This window comes from Jaculus jaculus, chromosome 1, assembly GCF_020740685.1.
Source record: "Jaculus jaculus isolate mJacJac1 chromosome 1, mJacJac1.mat.Y.cur, whole genome shotgun sequence".
NCBI classification, from domain to species: domain Eukaryota; kingdom Metazoa; phylum Chordata; class Mammalia; order Rodentia; family Dipodidae; genus Jaculus; species Jaculus jaculus.
The window spans coordinates 152436727-152464058 of NC_059102.1; the positions used below are offsets into that span (position 1 = coordinate 152436727).

The 27332-nt window shown below is 45.7% G+C and overlaps 1 protein-coding gene across 9 annotated transcripts in view; it reads left to right on the forward strand.

Annotated features, from left to right (window-relative positions):
* Ehmt1 (euchromatic histone lysine methyltransferase 1) overlaps positions 1–22961 on the forward strand; it is a 220117-nt gene extending 197156 nt beyond the window's left edge. For all 9 annotated transcript variants that reach the window (XM_012947838.2, XM_045149981.1, XM_045149974.1 and 6 more), the window contains 9 exons: positions 6958–7112; positions 7986–8153; positions 8340–8484; positions 9233–9310; positions 10903–11018; positions 11906–11992; positions 12442–12520; positions 21322–21497; positions 21681–22961. In XM_012947838.2, the coding sequence (XP_012803292.2) occupies positions 6958–7112; positions 7986–8153; positions 8340–8484; positions 9233–9310; positions 10903–11018; positions 11906–11992; positions 12442–12520; positions 21322–21497; positions 21681–21861 (1185 nt within the window). In that variant the 3' untranslated portion in view covers positions 21862–22961. The remainder of the gene's footprint in view (positions 1–6957; positions 7113–7985; positions 8154–8339; positions 8485–9232; positions 9311–10902; positions 11019–11905; positions 11993–12441; positions 12521–21321; positions 21498–21680) is intronic.
* The last annotated feature ends 4371 nt before the right edge of the window (positions 22962–27332 follow it).

A 27332-nucleotide genomic window follows, 5' to 3' on the forward strand; every position in this document is an offset into this window, starting at 1 on the left:
CCACAGGCATCTAGCTCAGCCATCACCCACTGCAGTGGCCATGCAGCTTCTCATCTCTAGCTCATTTTTGGTCCTGTTGATCTTTGTTCTGGTGCCAGTTGTGTTGTGGCTTTTCCTGGACATACATGAGCAATTTCACTCCAGATAGGGCATGGATGACAGACCAAAGAAACCATACCACCCAGTATAGTTAGGTGAGTTGGGTAGAATCATTTCTTTTGTTTGTTGGTGCCCTATCTGAGGTGAATATAGATTTATGTTGTCCAAGAAAAGTCACACCACACTAGAGTCCCCCTCAGCCTGACAGCAGGTACTGATCACAAGAAAGGAGTCTTTTGGAGGACCCTAGGGGTGCAGAGCTTTAGGATCCAGAGGCCTGCATGGATGAGACCAGGTTGTAGGATGTGAGTAGGGGCCTGTGACATAGATACAGTTGGCCTACAATTTTTAGAAAGAATCACCTACAACTGCAAGTAGTAATCCTAGCCACAGATAAACTAAATTGGTAGTTTAGAAAGAAGCTCCGACATAGATGATTTCAGAAAGCACTGCTAAGTATTTTGCCTAGAGTTGTGGGCGTCCTCCTCAGCATGTGAGATTGCAGCAGCAGGGGTACTTGGCAGCCACTGTGAATTGCAGCAGCATTTTCTCCCCTCCAAGAACCCCTATGCCAAGCCTCATGTCAGCTCAAAGGCCTCTCCCTGGATGGTTGGTCCAAGGGCCACTGCTCTGCTAGAATCTGTACCCTGGTCTGCAGCCTTGACAGTTTGTCTGCCTCATTATACCAGTGCTCAGTCTTACTACTCTGTTGTGTAGGGTATGATGGGCATACACAGGAAGAGAGCATGAGCTGGAGGAGTGGGTGCCAGTTGGATGAGGAAGAAGGAGCAAAGCAGCAAGGCTGGCTTGGTCGTGTTACCCAAGGCTATAGAGATGTCCATGTGTCATTTCTATTACTGTGGCAAATACCTGAGATAATCAAATTAAAAAGAGGGACATTTGGGCTGGAGAGATGGCTTAGTGGTTAAGATGCTTGCCTGATAAGCCTAAGGATCCAGGTTCAACTCCCTAGAACACATATAAACCAGAGCGAATAAATAAATTAATTAAATAAAAAGTGAGAAGTTTATTTTGGCTTATGATTAGTTGGCCCTGTTGCTTTAGGCCTGGAAGATAGATATAGTGTAGCATATAGCAGGAGCAACAAGAGAGAAGAAAAGAAAGGGACTGAGGTCCTTCTGTCTCTCCAAGAGCATACACCAGTGATCTCCCACTAGGCACCAATTAGAAAAAGGTCCCCCTCTTTCAAAAAGGACCAAGCTGGAGACTAAAGGGCTTCAAGACATTCCAGGTCTACACTGCCCATCTCCTATAGTGTTCCCAGAGCAGTGCTCACTCATTAAGGATCCACTTGAAATCTGGAGTGTTGGTGGCTATTCCTATATAGACAGGTTGATTTTTCTAGAGCCATTTGTCAGGCTTTGTCTAGATGAAGGCTATACCCTCAGTTGGTGTGGCTGTTTTGTGTTACTGCACACTGTGACGATGATTCCTTTTGTTAGTCTGAACTGTCTGTGTTTTGTGGCCATTTGATGCCCTTCTGTTTGTTCACACATAGGCTGTTCCCTGACCTTCCTGAAATTAAATGAACTCTGGGAGTTGGCAGTGCATCTGCACTGTGTGAGGAACCTCCATGCTGCCTCTATAGTGTTGTACTGTTTCTGGCTTCTGAGGGTACTACTGTCAGAGCTCTCCAGCAACAGGCTTTTGAATTTTAGCCACCTTAGTGTAGTTCTCTATGGCCTGAAACTAGTTATAAAGAAAGTACAAAAGCTCTAAAATATTTGTAATATACTTTATCTTATTTTGTATATGTTGATCCTGCTTTAGTTACTGGTTATAGTTTTAATTGTTTTACTAGTTATTGTTTTATTGGGCATGTTGGCTTACACCTCTAATCCCAGCACTGAGGAGGCTGAAGCAGGCTACATAGATTACTGTAGGCCAGCCCGGGCTACAGAGAGAAACTCTGTCTCACAAAACAAAAGAAGAGCTGGAGGGAAGGCTTAGTGATTAAGGTGCTTGCCTACAAAGCCAACAGATCCAGGTTCGATTCCCCGGTGCACAAGGCAACACATGCATCTGGAGCTTATTTGCAGTGGCTGGAGGCCCTGGTATGCCCATTCTTTGTATCTGAATCTCCACCCCCCCCCCTATAAATAAATAAATAAAATATTTAAACAAAAATGGGCTGGGGAGATGGCTCACTGTGTAAATCCATGAAAGCATAAGTAACTTGAGTTCAGATTTCTACACCCAACACTAGCCATGGGAGGCTTCTATAATCTTAGCATGCCTGTGGGAGATAGAAGACAGGCAGGAAAAATTCCTGGAGACTCATTCACCAGCTAGCCTGGTGAATGCAGTGGTGAACAAGAATGAGATACCCTACTTCAAATGAAGTGGAAGGTAAGGACTGACACCCAAATTGTCCTCTGACTTCCACACGTGTGTGATGATTCGTTCTCATTCATTCACATGTACACACATAACAAAATAACAAGAAAATCATTGCTTAACTGGAAATTACACTTTTCCATGCTGTGTAGTTTTTTTGTTTTCCAGTGTAGGGTATCGCTCTAGCCCAGGCTGACCTGGAATTTACTATCTGGCCTCAGTCTGGCCTTGAACTCATGGTGATCCTCCTACCTCTGCCACCCAAGTGCTGGGATTAAAGGCCTGCATCACCACGCCTGGCTTCATGTTGTATGGTTTTAGGCTTTAGGTCTGTGAGCTGTTTTGGGTTAATTTTGCATGTGGTGTAAGGCATAGACAAACTTTTTGTCTTGCATGTGGGTATGTGTCATCATTGTAGTGGAGAAGGCTGTCCTTTCTTCATAGAGCTGATGATGCATCTTTCCAGACCTACATGGCACATGTGGCAAAGAACCTTGTTGTTTCTTCCCTTCTTCCCCTCTCCCCTCCCCAACTTCATTCCATTTTTCTCTATGTTCTCCATGTGTGAGTATAAAGCCTTGGTGGTGTATTGCCATTTTGCTGGAACAGTTCCATTGTTGCAGTTACCTTTTCATTGCTGGGACAAAATACTCCAGGAGAAGCAGCTTATGGGAGGAAAGGATTTATTTCAGCTTATGCTTTTGAAAGGAAGTTTCATCATGGCGTGAGTGGGAAAGAAGTAATCTGGGTGAGCTACTCCCTGCGTGGTAAGGGGGCTGGATTTTAAAGTCCCAAGGCTTGCCCCAGTGACACACCTCTTCCAGCACAGCTCCACCTCCCACCTATTCTACAGTTTTCCCAAATGGCCAACATTTGGGGACCACATGTTCCAAACACATGAGCCTGTTGGGGATGTTTTACACTCCAACTACCAGACTCATCTTCTGGGAAGATGATCTGCCATGTTTAGCTTAGGCCTTGGGTAGCTGCTCCTCCCTTGTTAGTCCTGTCTCCCGCTCCCAAGTGTGGCTTCCTCCTGTTGCTCATGCTGCGTTCCTCAGTTCTTTCATGCCTGCACAGTCCTTATCCTGCCTCATGTTTGAAAGGTGCTTTTGCTTGGTGTCGGCACTTCTGGTTGACAATCTTTTTCTCATGATGTGCATGTCACTTCCTGGAGTCTTCACTGGAACTGCTTTTCCTTTTCACCCCTTTATTTGTGTGACATACTTTCAAGCTATTCTTAAGATTTTATGATGTGTCTTCTTGATGCTATTTCTCTTGCTTTCTATAGGTTCATTAAGTTTCTTGGATCTGTGGAGTTGGAATTTTTGGCAAATTTGGAAACTTTTGTTTGTCATTTCTTCAGATGAGCCTTTAGGGACAGACTCTGGCTGCTTGTGAATTAGACTTTGAAAAGTTGTCCCACACTTACTTCTTGGATGCTCTTGTCAGCATCTGCCTTTTGGTTCATTGATTTTATTGAGTTCTAATTCATTGCTCTTGTGTGATGCTAGTTATGCTCTTTTATATTATTTTCATTGCAGACATGTTTTTCAGTTTTGAAAGTTCTGTAATGTGGCTTCCTCCCCAACCCCTTCCCACCTCCCCACCCCTCGTGTGTGTGTCTTTGTCTGTCTTGTCTTTTCAAGGCAGGGTCTCACTCTAGCCCAGGCTGATCTGGAACTCATTCTGGCCCCAGGCTGGTCTGAAACTTGACCAGTTTGACTTCCTTAGTTGCCTAAGTGCCGAGATTAAGGTGTGTGTTTACTGATTTGTTTTTGATATCTCTACCATGTCTACTTAGTTTCTGAGTATGTGGGACCTGGTTACAGTAGCTGCTTTAGTTGCTGGGTTTGCCAGCTCACTGTCAGTTCTGGTAGGTAGATGGTGGTGTTTCCTGCTTTTCTGTGTCAGGTGATCTGTGGCTTGAATCCACACATTGGTGAACTGGTCATTGCTGCCTTTCTGCCAGTACTCCTGAGTTATTTTCTAGGGTAGCTGCTGTTGTGGAATCTCCGATCATGCTGCATAGTGGTCTCAGGTCTGGGCCTGTGGGTCAGAAGCAGCTCTCAGTGCAGGTGATGACTGCCCCTTGCCAAGGTGCTTCCTTCCTGTGCCCTAGCCCATGGCCTGTGGATGGATCATGCTTCCCACTTGGCTCAGGGGATGAACTTGGGGTTTGGGGTATTTTCTTCCAGGCCTGATGGTGTCCCTGGTGGGAAGCCAGGTCTCCACAGCCTCTTTTTCAGTTCCATCCTCTGTTCTGGTCCCTCCTGAGTGTGATGAGTGGGCAACTCTGGCTCCCTTGCCTGTTTCCTCCCTTCCTGGGTGTGTGGATTTAGCACCATGGTTTCACACTGTTCTCTTTCACTTTTTCTCTGGTGGGGATGGTATGTCCAGCCTGGTACATGGAAGCAGAAGGTGCCTTTACCCTTGTGAAAGTACAACTGCTGAGAGTTGCAGGCCAGTGTCATAGCTCTGCAGACTGAACAATCCCCTGAGAAGGGTCTTGGAACTTTTTTTTTAAGTAGGCTGGGAAGATGGCTCAGTAATTAAAAGCAAAGCTGGCCCAGGTTCACTTCCTTAGCCACCTATGTAAAGCCAGATGGGTATTTGTTTTCAGTGGCAAGAGATCCTGGAATTCCCCACCCACACAAATAAATAATTTTTAAAATTTAATTCTGACTAAAACTCATGAATCTACAGAAAAGGGACCCTGAGGAAGCAAGATTTTGTCTTGAGCTCTTAGATGTGTAGGAGATGGAACCAGACAAGATGAGAAGGCTGAAAGCAACCAAGAATAGCAACCAGAAAAGAACTCCTGATAAACTAAGATTTTTCAGAGACTGCTAATGTCGACTAAAAGGAGTTTGCTTTTAGTATTTTCCCCTAGAAATAAAAGAAACAATAAAGCTTGTGCTTGGGGGCTGGCAGTTTATGGGTGAGGATGACAGATAGGACATTCCATCTCTGTTCTGTTTTTATCTTTTCAAATGTGCATTGAATTGAAAAGCCTTGACTGCATGTTACCATGTGGACATGGGGTCCAATGTGCAATTGTGAAAGAGCACCAGAGTGTATAAATCGTGTGACCCCTGAGGGCCTGCGGAATTGGTCCCTGGGATATGGCTAGGCACTACCACCTTGGCAGAGAGGCAGACCTTTTGTGGGGGGGGGGTCAGGGGTGGCTTGCAACAGGGCCTCCACCTTAAGAACTAAATGGTGGTCAGGCTTGAGTTCAAGTGGTTGTCTCTGGCTTTTGTGAAAATCACTACTTACTGAGGGAAAGGAAACTACTATAAGACAATCCAATAGCCAGCAATTCTACATCTGAGGGTTTAGCCTTGAAACACAATTCAAAAAAATATGGAGATATTCCTCATTAACATTGTATTCCAAAGGAGAAAGCAGAAGTGTTTATTAAAAGAAAAGATGGGCAAATTGTGACCATTCATTCAGTTCACTGGAAAGCCCTGAGGCTGTGTCACATAGAAGCTGTAGTTGCAGGGTCCAGTCTGGTGAGCCGTGACAGGATGGTGGAGGTTGGGAAGGTTCTGGGCCGCCTCTCCATCCATTGTTACTGTTGTGTCCTGGCACAAGAAGACATTAAATCTTCCCTTGCATTGTAATATCTGTTTCTTAGCCGTCTGGTAGGGCCAAACATTTCCTCATGTTTACTCTTCATCTTTTTCTTATGAAAGCTGTTTATTTTTGTGCTCTTTGCACATTATGTCCAAAATTGCAGTGTTCCAATAAACCTACTACATAATAGAATAATTTTAAAGTACAACACAAATATTTTTCCAATTAAAAGTTTTGATTGAGCTGGAGAGATGGCATAGTGGTTCAGGCACTTGCCTGCAAAGCTAAAGGATCCAGGTTCAATTCCCCAAGACACTCGTAAGCCAGATGCACAGGGGGCACAAGAATCTATAGTTTGTTTGCAGCCACTGGAGGCCTTGGCATGTCCATATCCATTCCTTCTTTCTCTCATAAATAAAAAAATAAATTATTTTTTTAAGTAGAAGAGAAGGGTCCCACTTGTTAGGTTAATAACTGTCCTCTTCAGGGTGATCCAATTCTCCCCCTCCCCCCAAAAAATACTCTTATCATGATTATATTACTTTTAAGATATAAAAAATTAATGCTGCAGCCGGTCATGGTGGCACATGCCTTGAATCCCAGCACTCAAGAGGCAGAGGTAGGAGTATTGCCATGAGTTCAAAGCCACCCTGAGACTACATAGTGAATTCTAGGTCAGCCTGAGCTAGAGTGAGACTCTACCTTGACAAACCAAAAAAAAAAAAAAAGAATGCTACAATTAGATAGGAAATTTGTTCTCCCTCTGGTGAACTGCAAGCCTTTCTTCACATGGCCTGTGCATGGAATGACTATAGCTACACTCTTAACAGAGCAGCTGCTTTCACCTCCTCCCCGTATCTTATACCGACCTAGATGGACCCCAGTATTCACTGAGCTCTCACTCTTAACTTTGTTCAGGAGGAGAACATTTGTCTGCACTGGGCTGCCTTCTCAGGCTGTGTGGACATAGCCGAGATATTGCTGGCTGCCAAGTGCGACCTTCACGCCGTGAACATCCATGGAGACTCACCCCTGCATATTGCAGCCCGAGAGAATCGCTACGACTGTGTTGTGTGAGTCTGGCCCTGCCTTTATATGACCCTGGCTGCTAGGTTGACTCTGACGTGGGTACCCAGAGAGGATGCAGCCCAGGTGGAGAAGTGTTGTTCCCAGTCCACATCAGAGACCAGCTGTGGCTCACTTGGAACTCATGGTTGTCATGAAAAATCCCAAATTCTTCGTTGAATCTTGATCTGAGTCTCAGACCAGCAGTCTTATCAGCAGGCAGTGTGTGGACTGTTGAGGTGCCAGGAGGCTCTGGGCACTGCTGGTACTACCCACTTAGGGCTGGAGATGTTGGTGATTCTGGTGCTGGCTGCTCGGGGTCAGCATAAACCCTTCTTTGCCCAAGTTCTTTATCCAATGCAGTAGTGAAACATCTCTGTTGTTTTCTGGAGAAGGACAAGGAGGGCTGTAGTTGTTGGGATTAGCAGATAACTCCCCACCTCACCTGGAAATGAGAAAGCAGATGGCTTTGTGACTACATGTAAGTGTCTAACCATGTATGGCGACCCCATTTGCTTGCCCTCAATAGATAGGCAAGACTGCTGGGTTGGCCCCCTACAGCCCCCAAACACACCTCTTCATGATCACTCCCCTTTATCTTCAAGATCAAATTTCAAAGCAAAATCTAAGAAAATTTAAATAAGTATCCCTAGTTCCTACAGGCACAACTGAGAAAACTGATGCCTGGCTGCAGGTGCTGGAGGAGCAGGTGTGCTCCTGGGAAGGCATAGTGTCCCAAGTCCCTGGGATGTGTAGGTTGATAAGCTTCTCAACAGATCGTGCTCTCTGTCCTCACAAGTATGATCACTTTATACATCTTAGCTGTGTCACTTCTAAATTAAGATCTGGATGTTTTTGTCAGCTTACGTTTTCCCTTTTAGCCTTTTTCTTTCTCGGGATTCAGATGTTACTTTGAAAAACAAAGAAGGAGAGACACCCCTGCAGTGTGCGAGCCTCAACTCCCAGGTGTGGAGTGCACTGCACATGAGCAAGGCATTGAGGGACTCAGCCCCCGACAAGCCTGTCTCCATGGAAAAGATGGTGAGCAGGTGAGAAGGATCTAGATAACTCTAGCAAACCATTGACAAGTGAGCTGGAAAAAATAGATTGGAGCTGACAAATCTGAAGCCAGATCCCCCAGGCTACAGTCTAATGTGGGTGCTGGTCAATAGTTGCATCCCTCCAAGGGGCAGTCTGCAACAGAAAGAATCATGGCCCTTCCCCCTCCCATCCAGAGACATTGCTCGTGGCTATGAGCGCATCCCCATCCCTTGCATCAATGCTGTGGACAATGAGCCGTGCCCCACCAACTACAAGTACGTCTCCCAGAACTGTGTGACATCCCCCATGAACATCGACAGAAACATCACTCATCTTCAGGTTAGTGGGAGGAAGGGCTGCTTGGCCAGGGCACAGTGGTGGGCCCCTGGAACTAGGTCTTGGGACTTACCAGTTTGGGAAGAAAGAAAATTGACTTGTGGGGCTTCCCTAGGAAACTTCATTCTCTTTGCAAATATTTCTCAAGAAAGAGGGCTATTGTAGATCTTACATCCCATATAATGCACACCACTTGGGCTCTCCTGTCCAGCTTGGATGCTGAGCATTCCCTGGTCAGTGGTTGCTCGGGGCCCTGGTGTTGCTTTGTCTTAAAGTAGTAAGCAAGAGGGGGTCCATGCAGGCCTGTGAGGCAACCTGGCTCTGATCCCTACTGCATGCCCCTCCGCCCCAGTAGTCCACTAAACAGCTTTCCTCCCACTTTGACTTTCTTCTTGGCTAAAATCAGATGTATTTTCAAGGGCTTATCCTATGGTTGTGTTTATGGGCAGCACCTCTAATCCTCATAGAGTAGACACTGTACATTCCTCTAATTGGGTTGTGGGGCTCCTCTTCCTCACCTTTCCTGTGGGGTACCTGGCCTTGGGTGCTGTGCTTAGCTGGCCTCCCACCTCCTTCCCACAAGCATGTTGCATTCTGCTCAGTGCCCCAAGCCTTTTTCCCTTCTCTTAAGAAAGCCAGTGTTAGATTAAGGTCAATTCTAAACGCTGCAGAGCATTTTGTTGTGACTGCAGGGAGGGAAGGGTAGCAGAAATGCTGCACCTGTCTGACACACTGTGTGCTCTGTTCCCAGTACTGCGTGTGCGTGGACGACTGCTCTTCCAGCACGTGCATGTGTGGCCAGCTCAGCATGCGCTGCTGGTACGATAAGGTGAGGATGTGCATTTGGTGCACATGTGCTTGTGGGGTAAATTCTGTGAAAGGAAGTCTATGAACATGAGTTGTTTCCCAATTCTAAGGCATCTTAAGTGACTCTGGGAGGAGTTGGAGGTAGGCTGGATGTGGAAAAAAGTAGGATTAGGGGACAGGCTGGAAGTGAGGGGCTGTTTGAAGCAGGCCATGGGCTACAGTGTAGGCTTCCCAATCCTGGCGCTAGAGCTGACATCTTTTGTAATCACGTGAACAGTGGTGGGGTAGGTGTCTTAGCACAGCCATGAAAGGAAACTTTTTGTTGTTTGCCATGTGCTTGTCACATGTGAGTGACCAGAGAACTAAATGAGAAGACAAGGCCAGGGCCTATACTGGAAGGAGCAAACATCTCCTTCATGGTGGCCTGGGGACCACAACTTAGAAGTGACTAAAATACTAGGAGAAGGCTGAAGGGATGGGGATGCAGCTTAGGGACAGAGCTTGCAGGGACAGGAGATAGCTTTAGTTCAGAGGTCACTGAAAGAGCAGATGCCAGAATGTCCTGAATGAAGAGGAAGCAAGCTGCAAGTGGGAACCACAACAGGTTCTTCCCAAAGGGATCTTAAAGGCGGGTGGAGATTGTGGAAGATGTAGGCTGTGTATCTGAGTTAGGACAGCCCTGGTAGCAGCAGGGTGGCCTCAGAGAGGGGGGCTTAACTCATTTGTGTCCTCGGAGTATAGTCCATATTTGGGTTTGGCAGGTAACGAACATTCAAGTGAAGCTGTGCAAAAGGTCCCTCACAGATTTGTCTGTGGCCTTGGGGTAAAGAAAATACACATGACTGGGCTCCCCAAACTTGGGAATTTGCAGGATCAAGTGTGCAAGAGGAACATCCAAAAGGTGCTGACTGCCCTGGAGTAGGTGGGAGGAACCCACATACTATTGTCCTCAACAGGGTTGAGAGAAGACAGGAAGGGCAGAAGGGTTATAATGACAGCACGAACAGACAGGAACCAGGAGGAGTGCTCCAAGAGGCCCCCACACCTGCATGGGACCTGGTGAAGCTCTCATTCAAACAACAAATGTACAGCCTAACCGTATTACTCCCTCAGCCATTAAAGTCCATCTGGAAACTACTATTTGTATCCATTTGAGGCCATAGACACTGAATAAAACTAAGTTAATATGGGCTGGAGAGATGGTTTAGTGGTTAAGGTGTCTGCCTGCTAAGCCAAAGAACCCAGGTTCGATTCTCCAGGACCCATGTAAGCCAGATGCTCAAGGTGGCGGATGCGTCTGGTGTTTGTTTATAGTGGCTAAAGGTCCTGGTGCACCCATTTTCTCTCTCAAATAAATAAAATAAAACAAATTTTATAAAACAAGTGAAGCTGGTCGTGGTGGCACACGCCTTTAATCCCAGCACTAGGGAGGCAGAAGTAGTAGGATCAACGTGAGTTTGAGGCCACCCTGAGACTACATAGTGCATTACAGGTCAGCCTAAGCCAGAGTGAGACCCTACCTTGGAAAAAAAAAAAAGTTAATATTAGAGTTCATGTTAAAAAAAAAAAAGGTTGCTTGACACCTACTGGACTTCATGGTCCATCTTTCCACAGGATGGCCGACTCCTACCTGAGTTCAACATGGCAGAGCCACCCTTGATCTTCGAATGCAATCATGCCTGCTCCTGCTGGAGGAATTGCCGTAATCGTGTGGTACAGAATGGTCTCAGGTGAGGGCTGTGTACACATGTAACCAGAGATGGCCATTGAGGTCATGCTGGCCCAGGCGCCTGTGTTTGTGGTTGGAGCCAAAGCCTTTTCCTCTGTGGTTGACGTGTGCATAAAAAAACCAGCCAAGCTCAACCAGCTTAGACGTGATTGAGAAAAGTGGGTGTTAGGTCATTGGAGCTAAACACAGAGAGATTCCTGTGGCTCAGGTCCAAACATACCTTTGTGTCATCCATCCTCTTTTAATACTTGAACCATTTTCAGTTCTGTCTTGGTTGGATTTCCCCAACAGTGAGAACAGTGGTATTTCGTGTATGTTTTTAGACTGCTGGGCTCCTTCCTGAGTCACCCACAGTGCTTGGTCCTTGCCTGCCTTGTGCCCTTTTGTGGCCAGAGTCAGATTTTAGTTTCAGTAGCTGTCCACACTACAGCCGAAGACAAAGCACCCCCATTTCTCTGCCTTGTGCGATGGAGTTCTGGTTGGAGCACAGACCTGCCTCTCCTCCCCCCATGAATGAACCAATGGGATGGGTATAACTCTGAGAGGGCCTTGAGTCTATGGAAGCCCCCAGATATGGTCTGTCCCAGCCTGGCTGCCTTTTGCTGCCACCTGGGTACTGGAATGGTGGTAGTCTGAGTTACAGTGGAAATGCTTCTCTGGCATGAATGCCGTTAAGTCCTTGGGGCAACCTGGTGATTGAGGAAACTGAAGCAGGAGAGGGATTCTGCTGTTAGCTGTTTGACAGAGTTCTATGCTGTCAGCTTCCTGTGTGTAGCAGTACATCTGACAGGTGATTAGAGCTGCTCTGTTTCCATTTGCTCATCTCCTTCATTCCAGAATGGATGCAAGCTGGTATACTGAGCCACCTTCCCTCTACCTGTTTTCCAGGGCAAGACTGCAGCTCTATAGGACACAGGACATGGGCTGGGGTGTGCGGTCCCTGCAGGATATCCCACTGGGCACCTTTGTCTGCGAGTAAGTGGCTTCCACGGTTTCTTGCTCTGTTGGCTGTATTTGTCATTTCTGGGAGAGATGCTCATACGTGTCTGTACTCTTAAGAAGCCCCTGGAAACAGGTATTTTGCTTATAGCAGTGGAGTACAGGACAGTGGAGGTGGTGACAATACTATCCCCTTTAGTTGCTCACTGACCTAGATGCCTGGGGCTGCTGCCCAGTTTTTCTGTCCTCAGTCACTCTCACCATTCTGTGATGCCTCTTAGAAGGTTCCTTACCTCAAGGTGTAGACACATGAGAAGCTTGTTTCCTTATTACTCGATGTTCTTGTCCTCTGGAGCCTCAGCTAGATTCCAGCTCAGTCCATAGAGCTGCGGCAGTGTTCTGGGGCTACATCATGGCTCCACGGCACTCCATTTCTCCACATGATGGCACAGAGTTGATAAAGGTCCTCCCTGTCCTCACTGCAGGTATGTTGGGGAACTGATTTCTGACTCTGAAGCTGATGTTCGGGAAGAGGACTCTTACCTCTTTGATCTTGACAACAAGGTAATGTGTTGTGAAGGACAGAAGTTTGTTCTGTAGGGATCTGAAAAGTGGCTGACACAGGTCTGAGGCTTGTTCTGAAGAGCCACTCTGATGGGTGTAGACTCATTGAAGACCTTATGAGTTTCACCACACGGTGTTGAGCTCATTTTGGGCTCAAGGCATAGGTACCAAACTTAGGAGTTTTCTGCCCTACCCACCTCCTGAAAGTAGCTGCCTAGGACACCCCATAGTGTCTCCAGAGCTCAGGCTGGTCCTTCTAGGCTAGAGCTCAGCACAGTGAGACAGACTGTGGGGCAAAGGTTGCATTGAGAGCAGATGGACCCATAAATGTCAGCAGGGGATGTCCCTTAAGTCTCAGATCTCAGAGCACTGGAATCATCCTGTGCTAGGAGAGAACAGGAGCTAGGGTTTGGTATACTATAGGAGTAAGGTTTCTGAAGCCAGAGGAAAAGAGTCTGAGACCCTCCATCACTACTAGATTGGGAATGGCTATTTTAAAACCTCCTAAACCTCAGCCAATGCTGATACGTTGGGAAAAAGAGGCTTACTTTCCAATAACAACCCAGTCAGGAAACAGTATTATCCCCTGAGAGCAGGGCTACCTGACCCCAGGCTCTGATGCCTGAAGTCAGTATTATTAAATGAGTTTGTGTGAAAACCTGGTGTGGCCGGACATGGTGACACATGCCTTTAATCCCTGTACTTGGGAGGCAGAGGTAGGAAGATCATCATGAGTTCGAGGCCAGCCTGAGACTACATAGTGAATTCCAAGTCAGCCTGAGCTAGAGTGAGACCCTACCTCAAAATACACACACACACACACACACACACACTCTCTCTCTCTCTCTCTCACACATCAAAAAAACCCAAAACTTGGTATGTTGACACATGCCCATGATCCTGGCACTAAGGAGGTAGAAGCAGAAGGATCAGAAGTTCAAGGTTGTCTTTCATTAGTTGGAGGCCAGTGTTGTATACGTGAGACCCAATCTAAACACCACCAACAAAAAATTTTGTGTTTCCCAGAGAGATGTTGAGTCTTGAAGGGTCTCAGCCCTCAGGTGTCTGTGCATATGCAGCTACACCAAGTCCCGACTGTTAACAGTAGTAGCTTTTGGCTTTTCCTTTATGTACCAGAGCACATATCTATGCATGAGAGGCAGAGTGCAGTGGCTGTGGGAGCTTCCCTCCTGCTGCTGGGGGCACATGTTCTGGTGAGCACATCCTTTCTGGGTACTGCAGGCTTCTTTATCTTTCTGGCATTCTGTGATGCCTTTTAGTGACAGACTTTTTATTGTAATCTGTTTTATGGGGAGTGGGAAGGGGGGAGAGAGAAGGAGGGTTGTGTGTGTCCCATTTAATTTTTTTTTTTTTTTTTTTTTTTCTTCTGAGGTAGGGTCTCTCTCTCTAGCCCAGGCTGACCTGGAATTCACTATGTAGTCTCCTACTGGTTTTGAGCTCAGCAATTCTCCTACCTCTGCTTCCCAAGTGCTGGGATTAAAGGCATACACCACCATGCCTGGTCAGTTAAAATTCTTAAAGACAATTATTTCCAGAAATTATGATTTGTCTTGAGGTTTGGAGTTGCACACATGGCCAACATCAAGCTAGTTTTTCCATACTGACACCTGCTTTTTCTTCTTGCTGCTCAGTAATATGACTCATCATGTGTCCTCAATGCCTGGACTGCCTCTTGCCCTAAGTCTCAGTTAACTGTAGTTCATGACTAACCTCGGAGTTCCTGGTCTCTGTACAAGTTTGAGATCAGTTGGATGAGCTCAACAGAACCTCCTGCAAGGATCTGATGAGCACTGCCTTGAGCGGACAGGTTTTGCTTCAGGCAGTCATGGCCACTTCATGCCACCATAGCATGCCACTTCATTTGACCTACTCTAATTAATGCTAATGGTTTTCTGGAGCATGATGTTGTATGTCTTATTTATTTATTTAGAGATGGTATCTCTCAATCTAGTGTGTGTTCACTATGTAGCTGAAGATGACCTTGAACTTCAGGTCCTCCTACCACTACCTCCCTAGTGCTGGGATCACAGGTGTGTGCCACCTCGCCTGGTTTTATGCAGTGCTGGGCTTTAACCCAGGACTTCATACATGATAGGCAAGCATTTCACTCACTGAGCTACATCCCTACCTTCTGATGTTGTATATCTTCTAGTGACTGTTTATCTTCTTTTTTTTTAAATTATTTATTTATTTATTTGAGAGTGACAGACAGAGAGAGAAAGACAGATAGAGGGAGAGAGAGAGAATGGGCGCGCCAGGGCTTCCAGCCTCTGCAAACGAACTCCAGATGCGTGCGCCCCCTTGTGCATCTGGCTAACGTGGGACCTGGGGAACCGAGCCTCGAACCGGGGTCCTTAGGCTTCACAGGCAAGCACTTAACCGCTAAGCCATCTCTCCAGCCCTGTTTTTCTTCTTTAGATGCATATTTAACAATATTTTTCCTGTGCTGGAAAGATGGCTCAGTGGTTAAGACACTTGCCTGCAAAGCTTAATAACCTGAGTTCAATTCCCCAGTATACATGTAAAACCAGAGTTCATTTTCAGTGGCTGGAGGGCCTGGCACACCCATACACACCGTCCCTTACCTCTCTGCTTACAAATAAATAAAGTAAAAGAAAGAGAGTTTTGAAGATATTTTTCCTTTGGGTCAAGGTTTTTTTTTTTGTTTTGTTTTGTTTTGTTTTTTTTGGCGAGGGTTGCATTTGTTTGTTTTGTTTTTCATGGTAGGGTCTCACTCTAGCCCACGCTAACATGGAATTTACTATGTAGTCTCAGGGTGGCCTCGAAATCACAGTGATCCTCCTACCTCAGCCTCTGGAGTGCTGGGACAAAAGGCACGTACCACCACACCTGGATTATTTATTTATTTGAACTCGTTTTTTATTGACAACTTCCTTACTTACCTCCCCTCCCCCACTTTGCTCTTCACAATTCTACATTCCATCATATCCCCTCCCTCTCTCCATTAGTCTCTTATTTTGATGTCGTCATTTTTTCCTCTTATTATGAGGGTCTTATGAAGGTCTTACTAGGCACTGCAAGGTATGGATATCAAGGCCAATTTCTGTCTGGACGATTGCATTGTATGCAGTCTTACCCTTCCTTTGGCTCTTTTATTCTTATTTTTAAATATTTTTATTCTTGCGTAACATTTTTAGAGAGAGAGAATTGGTACGCCAGGGCCTCTGCCTCTGCCACTGCCGTCGAACCCCATACATTTGTGCCACCTGGTGGGCATATGGAGAATTGAACTTGGGTCATTAGGTATCACAGGCAAGTGCCTTAACCACTGAGTGATATCTACCCCTGGCTCTTACATTCTTTCTGCCACTTCTTCCACAATGGATCCTGAGTCTTGGAGCATGTGATAGAGTTGTTTCAGTGCTGAACATTCCATCACTTCTCAGCACTATGGTTCCTTTTAAGTCATCCCAGTGGTCACCACCATCTGAACAGAGAAGCTTCTTTAACCAAAAGTGAGAATAGCAATATATGGGTGTGAACATTAAATGAAGTGCTTACAGGGCAGTTTGGTGGGCATAATATATGCATTTAGCCAAACAAGAGCAGGTGTTACACTCCTAAGGCTCATGGCCTCCCCCACCATAGGCTTTTGATTAGGTTTTCAGTAAGGGCATGTATTCCCTCCCCTAGAGCAGGCCTGCAGTCCAGTTAGAAAGCAGTTGGTTCCCCCCATAACAGACATGCCACTATTGTGCCCACTCAGTCTTTTGGCCTGGCTAGCCAAACTTCAGGCTTGCAGTGTCCACTGTTTTCACTGCTAATGACTTCTTTCTCCCATAGGGCTGCATGCAGTGCAGCTTTTTCCAGCTTTCAGTTGGCTGGTCTACAGGGAGAAGGTTTTCAGCTCAGTCTCAGCTTAATTTCCCCATGACCTGTGTTTCCTTGATTCTTTGTAATTGTTTTGGTTTCTATTTAATTAATTTCTGCCCTAATCTTTATTATTTCTTCCTGTCTACTGATTCTCGGTTTACCTTGTTCTTGTTTTTCTAAGGCCTTAAAGTGAAGAATTAAGTTATTTACTTGTGTCCTTTTTAATTTCTTTCTTTCTTTCTTTTTTTTTTTGGTTTTGTTTTGTTTTTTGATTTTTCAAGGTAGGATCTCACTCTAGCCCAGGCTGACCTGGAATTCACTATGGAGTCGCAGGGTGGCCTCGAACTCATGGCAATCCTACCTCAGCCTCCCGAGTGCTGGGATTAAAGGCATGAGCCACCACGCCCGGCTTCTAATTTCTTAATATAGGTAATTAAAGGTATAAATTTCTCTCTTAGTGCCTTCATTGTGTCCCAGAGGTTTTGGTATGTTGTGTTCTCATTATCATTTGATTCTATGAATTTTTTTATTTCCTTCTTGATTTCTTCAATGACCCATTTATCATTCAGTAGTATGCTATTTAGTCTCCATAATTTTGTGTATTTGTAGTTTAATCCCATTGTGCTCAGATAGTGTCTAAGGAATTATTTCAATTTTCCTATTATATTAAGATTTGCTTTTAAAAAAAAAGATTTGTTTTGTGTCCTAATATATGGTCTATTTTAGAGAATGTTCCATGTGCTACTGAGAAAAAATGTGTATTCTGCAGCATTTGGATGGAAATGTTCTATAGATATCTATTAGGTCTATTTGTTCTGATATCATTTAATCCAGATGTGTTTCTGTTTATTTTTTGCCAGATTGACCTGTCAATTGATGAGAGCAGGGTATTAAAGTTACCCTCTACAATTGTGCTTGGTGTTATCTGTGACCTTATGTCTAATAGTGTTTGATGAAATTGGAAGCACCCATGTTAGGGTGCATATATGTTTGTAATTGTAATACCTTCCTGTTGAATTTTTCCTCTAATCAATATAAAGTGACCTTCTTTATCTTTCCTCACTAATATTGGTTTGAAGTCTATCCTGTCAAATATTAGGATAGCAACCCCCTACTTGTTTTCTAGGTTTTCTAGGCCTGTTTGCTTGAAATACCATTTCCCATCCTTTCACCCTAAGATAGTGTCTGTCTTTTATGGAGAGAAGAGTTTCTTGGAGGCAACAAAAAGAAGGATCTTGCCTTTTGTTTGTTGATGTAGGGTCTCACTGTAGTCCAGGCTGACCTGAAATTCACTCTGTAGTCTCATAGTGGCTTCAAACTCACTGCGATCCTCCTACCTCTGCCTCCTGAGTGCTGGGATTAAAGGAATGTACTGCCATGCCCGGCTCAAGATTCTGCCTTTTAATCCATCCTGCAAGCCTGTGTTTTTCAGTTGGGTCATTGAAGCCATTGCTATTAAGAGTTATTATTGAAAGGTATATATTTGTTCTCACCATTTTTCTTGTTTTGTAGTGCTTTCTTTTTTTCCTTTACTTTCTTGTATTACCTGTTATTTGAGTATTCTTTATTTTTTTTTCTGTTATCTCATGTGTGTGCTTTGTCTTCTCTTTAGCATGGAGGACTCCTTCGAGTATTTTCTGTAGAGCTGACTTAGTGGTCATATATTCCTTCAGCCTGTTATTGTTGTGGAATGTCCTTATTTCTCCATCAATTTGGATGAGTAGCTTTGTTGAATAAAGTAATCTTGGTTGACAGTTGTTATCTTTTAGAACTTTGAATACATCATTTTCCAAGCCCTTCTGACTTTTAAAGTTTGTGTTGAGAAATCTGTGATCCTGATAGGCTTGCCTTTGTATGTGACTTGCTTTTTCTCTAACTGCTTTCAATATATTTTCTTTGGTTTGTGTATTTAATAGTTTAGTTATAAATATGGTGAGAAGAGGTTATTTCTAGGTTTTGTCTGTTTGGTGTTCTAAAAGCTTCCTGTATCTGCATTGGCATCTCTTTCTCATTTTTTTTTTCTTTTTGCTTTTTCGAGGTAGGGTCTCACTTCAGCTCAGGTCAACCTGGAATTCACTATGTAGTCTCATGGTGGCCTTGAACTCACAGCAGTCCTCCTACCTCTGCCTCCCAAGTGCTGGGATTAAAGGCATGTGTCACCATACCCAGCTTTTCTACAGAGTTTTTTTTATTTGATTTAACTGTGTTTTTCATTTCTAGTATTTCTGCCTGGTTTTTCCTCAGTATTTTTATTTCCTTACTCATGTCTTGCATTGACTTTCTTATTTCATTAAATTGATTTCCTGTGTCTTCTTTGATTCCTTTGATTACTTGGAACATAATCATTCTTTTGAAATCTTTCCCAGACATTTCATCTAAATCCATCTCACTGGAGGTCATTCTGATGGATTTATAATTTTTGGTGGAATTAAAATGTCTTGATATTTCATGTTTCTTGTACTATAATTTAGAGATTTTTGCATCTTGGGTTAATTTGATGCTTGGGTTTTCCAATAATCTGCACTGTTCTTAGATGTGTAAATATGACATTATTTATCTTCAGGATAGGAGCTTAAAGTGCCACGTGTGGCTCTTAAATGACTCTCAGAGTAACAGCAAAAGTGACCCTAGGTGTAGGTGTTGGGTTTGCCAGTTATGAGAGCCTTCTAGTAGGTTGAATGGAGCAAAGTACAGGCAAATTCTAAAATTCAATTGAACAACATGCACATTCAATCAAAACCAGCACAGAGTATTTATGTAAGAATGTGTGTTAAAACAAACAGATCCTCTAATAGAGTCATAGTCCCTAAGGATGTATGTTGCCCCACACCCTTAATCCTGTCAACTGGGAGGCTGAGATTTCCGGTCTGGGGATCCAGGTCAGCCTGTGGCTGAATGAGACCCTGTCTGCATAAATGACAGAGGAATAGACAAAGGCACTATGAATCAGGAAGCAATAAATGACAGACCCAAAATAGAGCTTATCTAAGCAGATCGATGTCTATCACATTTGACACCTTACCTGCCCTGGCACTTCAATACAGGCCTATCTACCAGCTCTGTGACAGGCACTGGCCTGGTATAAGCAGGCCCTATTACCTTTTGGGATGGCTTTGGTCTATGCTGTGTGTTTGCTTGGGTCCCTCTTTACTACTGCACTGTGGGCTGGGCTTGGCTGGCTGGGTCGGTGGATCCGCTGCTCTAATCACCTATGCTGGGTGCTGTGTGGCTGAGTTCCCCTCCCTAGGTCTTCAGTGGTTACCCATACTGGCAGTTGGGGGTTAGGAGGCAGTGGAGGATACCTAAAGTTTTACCAGAGCTGTGTAGCTGGTCTCCGCAATCCTCTTCATACAAGCTGCTCCGCTGCTCCGCTGCTCCCTACTGTCGTCTCCTTCAGGTTTCTTGACTTTGCAAGAAGGCTGGTGTGAGAGGAAAATCCCTTCACCTGGCTTTTCCTGCTACTCAGACAGAGCCTGGTGGCCTGCGGACCAGCATCACTGCTGGAGCCGCTTCTGCCTGCTTCTGTGGTCTCTAGGGGTTCTGGATCGCTCTCTCCTACTTTTCTGCTGTGGTTGACAGTTTTTTTGTATACCTTCAGTTTTGGGTAGAACAGTGTATTTTGCTGTTTTTCTACTTCCTCCCCTCCCCCCCCCCCCCCGGCTGCTTTGGCATGGCTCCTACACTGCCACCTTACCCAGAAGTCCTCTTTTCTGGATCAGCTTTTAAGTGAAAGTTTTAATTGTGTTGTGTACATGCCAGATTATCTCCACACTCAAGTGGGAATATTTCCGTTGTCTCAAAGTCTCCTGTCTGATCTCATGCTTCTTCTTTTATCACTCATCCTTGTTAGGTGAGTCTTAACTCCTGATGGCTTCCTGTAGTACCACACATATATAAATCAATAAAAACAGAAATAATACCTATAACTCTTAATTGCTCTTGGGGATATCAGGTGATCAAACCTGCTAAGTGAGAAAGGCAGAGTAGAGGAGCACACCATATCACTTGTTGTGTAAGCATGGAGAGGAAATAAGCCCTTTTATGTGTTTCAACGAACAGTCACTGTTGAGGTTACCAGTGTCATGGCTGAAGTATCTGTGCCTCTTCATGTCTACAGTTGAAATACTCCTCCCATTGTTATGGGGTCAGGTGAGGCCACAGGGAGGTGACCTTTCTCACTTAGCAGCATATTGCAGAAGTCATCAGCACCTGGAGTCTTTATCCATCTTTTGGGGATGTTAAGGTTGGTTTCATCTTTGCTACTTTTCCAAGTAGCATCTCAGTGACTGATCCCATACGGTTGTTTGTACCCAAGGTCGTGCTCATCCCTGCAGAGGTGGGTCCTTGTTAGAATCCCTGTGTGATTCTTCATTATTTCTCTCTCTCATGCCTGTCCTATACTTGACAAAGTCAGGTCATGGGAAACTTGGTCTCACACTGCATTCCAGTATACCTGGCTTTCCCCTCCACCCTTGCCCTTTTTTCCTGTGATTATGTAGCAGCCATATGGCCAGTTCTGGTATTACCTAGAAGCTTCAAGGAGACTCTGTCCATGCTGCATAGCTCTTTGCAGTCATAGTGGACAGTGTCCAGGTCCTTGTTGGCTCTTGGCCTGATCCTTGCCCTATAGCCCCCATCCTACCAAAGCAGCTTTTACAGTCAGTGTCTTGTCAGGGACACTGTTTAAAAGGGTTCATGAGTTGGTCCAGCCCAACTAGCTAATCTCTATTCTACAGTCCATGTGGCTTCCTCTGCCAAGAAACAACTATACTGAGATGCCGGGGCAAAGTTGTGGGCCACCTAAAGACCTGTACTTCTGTCTGTTTCCCTAGCCTAGCAAGATATCCCTGCCTCTAGCTCTACAGGATTCAGGGCACGGCCTGTGGGTAAGGATAAGATAGATGCCCTGTGAGCTCTAATGTACACTTTTACTCTCTTTCTTCCAGGATGGAGAGGTATACTGCATTGATGCTCGCTTCTATGGGAATGTCAGCCGGTTCATAAACCATCACTGCGAGCCCAACCTCGTGCCTGTGCGTGTGTTCATATCACACCAGGACCTGCGGTTTCCCAGGATTGCCTTCTTCAGCACCCGCCTCATCCAGGCTGGGGAACAGCTAGGGTATGTACGGCCCCAGGCACTGCGCATCCCGGGCTGGGCGGGCGTGGGCCCAGCCTTTCTGGCTATGCACATGATGCCAACATTTAGGGTCCTTGGCCTGAATGGGACAGCTTGGGGCAGGTGGGATGTCTCACCTCCCACCTATGTCCAGCAAACAGAAGTGCTGAGTTCTGCTCCCCCCAGGTTTGACTACGGGGAACGCTTCTGGGACATCAAGGGCAAGCTCTTCAGCTGCCGGTGTGGGTCCCCCAAGTGCCGGCACTCAAGCACTGCCCTGGCCCAGCGGCACACCAGCATGGCCCAGGAGGCCCAGGAGAATGGCTTGCCGGACACCAGCTCTGCGGCTGCTGCTGACCCCCTATGAGACGCCTGTGGGGCCAGTGGGACACTCAGGATCAGATTCTAATAGCTGCAGTTTAGAGAGAAGGAGGTTCTGCACAAGACAGCCAAGAGGAAACTGAGGTGTGGGCACTTACCAGGAAATGTTCTGGGCCTGAGGCCTCACAGCTGCCTATTGCTCAGGCTGCAGCATGCCTTGGGTCATGCCCCTCAGAGACCTGGGACTCCATGTTGGCATAACTGTGAGTTCCTGGTGGTGGTTGTCAAAGCGTTTCTCATTTCTCCCTCTGGTCTCTGAGGCCCTCGCTCCACCACCAGGTTTATTTGTGTCTTGTCTGGCCAGGCTCCTGTGTGACCTTGCCAAGACTGCCATCACCCACAAGCTGCTCCGTTAGACCCGCCGCCCACAGCCTGTGTGACTGGCGCTGGCTCCCTGGTGCCGCTGGAGGACGCCAGTTCCCTCATGGCCTTGGAGAGGTTGGATGACCTACCGTCCAGTTTGGAGAAAATGTGGGTTTGCTTTTTAAAGAAATCCTATATCTAGTCCTATATATCAAGCCTCTAACTGGTGTTTCTTTACAAGGAAGCAAGTTGGTGAGGCAGGAGGACCCTTTACCAGCCCTAGCCAATTCCGTTGATGCAGGCACCTTCTGTTGATTTCTAAGCCACATGCTATAATGATGAATAAACTGGTTTGTTTTCTACCATTACTGAACATTAGGACAAAGAATAAAAACACAACACAGACAACGGTGCTGAATCTGGTGTGATTTCTACTCACCACATGAAAAACTATCAACTGTAAAAAGAGAACAAAGTGATTTTAGAATAAAGCGCAGGAAAAACTTTTTTAAAATGTTAGTCTTGTAGTGTGAATAAATTTGCTGTCACCTTTTGTGTGATGGCCTGGCAGGTCATGTACTTTTTTTTGGCATATACCTTTCTAAATACTGTAATTAGTGCAGCAACAGTGGGTTTTCTGTGTGACTCTTCTAAACATTCATAATGCAGTCATGTTTATTTTTTTCTGTTAAAATGTTTTTGACAGTTTTAAGAGCAGTCTTTTGGCTCAGACCATTTCTTGTTCTGTTTTCAATGAAATCAATAAAAAAAAATGTACTTTAAGTGAAGTTTTTATTATGACACAATCTTTATCTTGGTCTCTGAAAATCTCAGGCACTTCCCAGGAGGTGCCACTCTGCCAAGCTCCGTGCTCCATCTCATGGGCAAGTGGGTGCCACCTCCCCCTCACCCTAGAGTTCCGGTGTGTGTGTGCATGTCTGAGAGTCCATCGTCATAGAGCACAGTGAGGTTGGAAGGAGCAATGTCGGAGCCCTTCCTGCTGGCAGGCATGGTCCACATTGTTCATAGGAATTCTAGACCAGAGCTTGCTATGCCCTCCATGTAGAGCTGGCCTTGTTCACCACAGGACACTCTGTAGATGCAATGAAAAATTGATCAAAAGCTACTCCTTTCAATGCAGACTTCATTCATTTAGGCATTTTCTAGAAGGAAGAGAACTATCCCACACTTCACAAATGACCAAGCAGGGTGCCCAGCTCACAGGCTACTCAGTCTGTGGCCATTGCATCACTACTGACAGCAGCTGTAGGAGGGACCAGAGCAAGTAGGGTACTGGTGGGTCAGAGGAGGGCCATTTTACTTCCTTCAGGAATGATTGAACCTCAGCCCTCATGGCCTTGAGGGACTGTGCCATTGCAGAGGATCCAAGCTGAACCCAGGCTTGGGAGGGCTCCAGATCATTGGGCAGGTCACCACTTTGAGGAGGCAGTGGTGGGTGATAGCAGAGGAAGTCACCTGGAGCCTGGATTTAAGATACTGATGACCCCCACCAGCCCAGCGGGAGGGGAGTTAATCCTGCAAGACTCCTGCACAGCACTGTTTACACCCTGATGGTCTGCTTGTTCTGGATCGAGTGTTGAATATATACAGCAAACAGGTATTTAATGAGTTGTACCAGGCCCCCTGTACACCTGAATATATGGAAAAGGCCACTGGTAGAAGAGGCAGGGATGATGGGATGGAAGGGAGTGTCTAGCCAGGCGTGGTGGCGCACGCCTTTAATCCCAGCACCAGGGAGGCACAGGTAGGAGTATCGCTGTGAGTTTGAGGCCACCCTGAGACTCCACAGTGAATTCCAGGTCAGCCTGGGCTAGAGTGAGACCCTACCTCAAAAACCTATAAATAAATAAAAAGTGTCTACCACAGGAACCTGATAGGGATGACTAAGGCTATATCCTGGGCCTGGACAGCTATAGTGGTCACCTTGGGCTCTCAGGTGAGGGCCAGGTAGGTAAGTGATCTCTGCTCTCATCTCATTTTTCCCTCTGTTTGTTTCTGATTCTTAAGTTTTCATAGTAATCAGAAGCCCTTCACCTATACCAGGTTATGAACTCTAGGTCATTTCCAAAAAGTGCCCATCTCATCAGAGAGTACCTTGAGTCCCCTTCCTAGGCCAGGCTAGGGTCCATAAGAGAATGGGTTGAGGGACAGGTGGAAATATCACTGAGCTCAGTGGAGGGAGTAGGTCTGCCGTGCACCCATAGCAAGTGGGACCCACTTTGGTAACTACTTTTGAGGACAGAGACCAACGTGTCACACAGGTCACCATTGTTTCTATAAATGGACTATTATTATTACCCAAAACTAAGCACATAGAAGAAAATCAAACCACCAGAAGCTGTCTTCCCCACCCTCCCCTGTCTGCTCTGGGGCAAGCACCAACCGCCCACAACACATCCTTCCCAGGACAGAGGTGTCCACATACTGTCCTCTCAGTGAAACCAGACTTGTGTGGTGATAGCCAGTCATCTGGCATCCATGAGAAAGTTAAGCTTCTGTTTCCTACCCAATAAAACCCTGTGAGAAAGAAGAGTCTTACACATAGTCTTTTTCCACGTGTGTGATCCCCTTAGGAAAGGGCTAAAGGGATACGTGTACTGTGAAAGGAAACAAAGCTGCAGAAGGCCAAGCTGCGTGACAGTGAGGCAGAAGCTCACCGCTGAAGCCCAGCCAGAGACTTGGCAGACAGCGATGCCTGGGTGCTCACCCTGACGTGTCTCATTTGGGAAGACCCCACTGACTATTCGGAACCGATTTGAAGGATTTCTGCCCAGCCAGTAAGCTGCCTCCACAAGCCCTGCACTGTCTACAGAAATAGCTCAGTACTGCCCTGGTCTTGAGACCCTGAATCTCAATTCTGTGTTTCCCAGATAAATGCTTCTTCCTTTGGCCTCCCTTGTCTTATTGTCAGTTAACAGCAACTAGGATCGGTTACTAAAATGTCATGAAATGGCCAGTGTTTGCTCCTACAGCTGGGTCCATTTTGCCGTGTTCCACATTAAGAGCACTTTCTCATTCTTGTTCTCTATAGAAAAAACTTAAGTTGTACTTAGATCGTCAGTAAGATCGAATGTCTATTTTATAGGTTGGTCTTTCCTTCCTGTGAGCTATCTCTGTGTAGTATTTCACTGTGCTATTCATGTCTTTTTTGCTGATTATAACATTTTTTACATGTTGCAGCTTTTATATTCATGCCAAATTTGTTCTAATTATTTGAAAATTTTTTTAATGTTTTTATTTGTGGGCTGGGGAAATGGCTTAGTGGTTAAGGCACTTGCCTGCAAAGCCAAAGAACCTAGGTTCGATTTCCCAGGACCCACATAAGCCAAGATGCACAAGATGGTGCATGTGCCTGGAGTTCGTTTGCAGCAGCTGGAGGCCCTGGCATGCCCATCCCCCCCCAATAAAATATTTTTATTTCTAAGATGAGACAGTGGGCATGCCAGGGACTCCTGCCATTGTAAACAAATTTCAGATGCATGTGTCTGGCTTTTCATAGGTACTGAGGAATCAAACCCAGGCCACCAGGCTTTGTAAGCAAGTGCCTTTAACCTCTGAGCCATCTCTCCAGCTCCTGAAAATATTTTTATTTGTGAGAAAGACACCAATAGGCACACTAGGGCCTCTTGCGCTGCACATGAACTCCACACGTATGTACCACTTTACATAAGTGCTAGGGAATTAAACCTGGACCAACAGACTTTGCAAGCAAGTGCCTTTAACTACTGGGCCATCTTCCTAGCCCCCAGATTTAAGTTTTCATGTGGCAAAATAAGTCTTTTTGACTTCTGATTGTGTATTCCATTTAGAAAGACCTGTGGGACGGAGGCTGGGACAATAGCTCAGTGGTTAAAGGGCACTTGCTTGCAAAGCTTGCTGTCCCAGGCTCAATTTCCAAACCACTCACTTATAAGCCAGATACAAAAAGTGATGCAAACATTGAGTGTTCTACTGCAGTGGTCGGAGGCCCTGTCATACCCATATACGAGCTAGTAAGTAAATTTTTTTGCCAAGCATAGTGGTGCACACCTTTAATCCCAGCACTCAGGAGGTCGAGGTAGGTGGATCACTTTGAGTTCAAGGACAGCCTGAAACTACATAGTGAATTCCAGGTCAGCCTGACCTAGAGAGCAGGACCCTACCTCGGGGGGGTATGGGGTGGGGGGAAGAAGCAATAAATAAATAATTTTTTTCAAAAAGACCTTGACCTCCAAATTGCTGTTTTGTGTCCCCTACCACCACCTAGTGTTGGGGATTAGATTAGAAAACCCAGGATCTTGCATTAGTCAAGTGCTCTTGATTAGTCATGTGCGGCCATACCTGGCTTTTAAAATTTTTTTTTTCAAGGTAGTCTCACTCTAGCCCAGGCTGACCTGGAATTCACTCTACTTAGGGTGGCCTCGAACTAATGGCGATCCTCCTACCTCTGCCTCCCAAGTGCTGGGATTAAAGGCATGTGCCACCATGCCCAGCCATGCCTGGCGCTTTACATCAGTGCTTGGGATCCAGCTTTGGTCCTCCTGCTTACACAAGTGTTCTTTCCTGCTAAACCATCATCCCAGCCTGGGAGTGCCTTGTGATTCTGTTAACACTGTCTTTTCCAGATGTTTATTTTTTGTTTCATGGGGTTGTATGTTCAAAAACTGTATGTAAAAATCTCATCACCAGCCGGGCGTAGTGGTGCACGCCTTTAATCCCAGCACTCGGGGAGGCAGAGGTAGGAGGATCACCATTAGTTAGAGGCCACCCTAAGAGTAGAGTGAATTCCAGGTTAGCCTGAGCTAGAGTGTGACCCTACCTCCAAAAAAAAAAAAATCTCACCACCAAAGCCGGGCGTGATGGCACACGCCTTTAATCCCAGCACTTGGGAGGCTGAGGTAGGAGGATCACTGAGTTTGAGGTCACCTTGAGGCTACATAGTGAATTCCAGGTCAGCCTGGGCTAGAATGAGACCCTACCTTGAAAAAAAAAAAAAAATCTTCTCACCAGGCTGGAGAAATGGCTCAGTGGTTAGAGGCATTTTCTTGAAAAACCTACCAGTCAGGGGTTCAGTTCCCCAGTATCCAGGTAAACCAGCTGCACAAAGTGGTGCATATGTCCATATTTCATATGGAGTGGTAGGAGGCCCTCTTG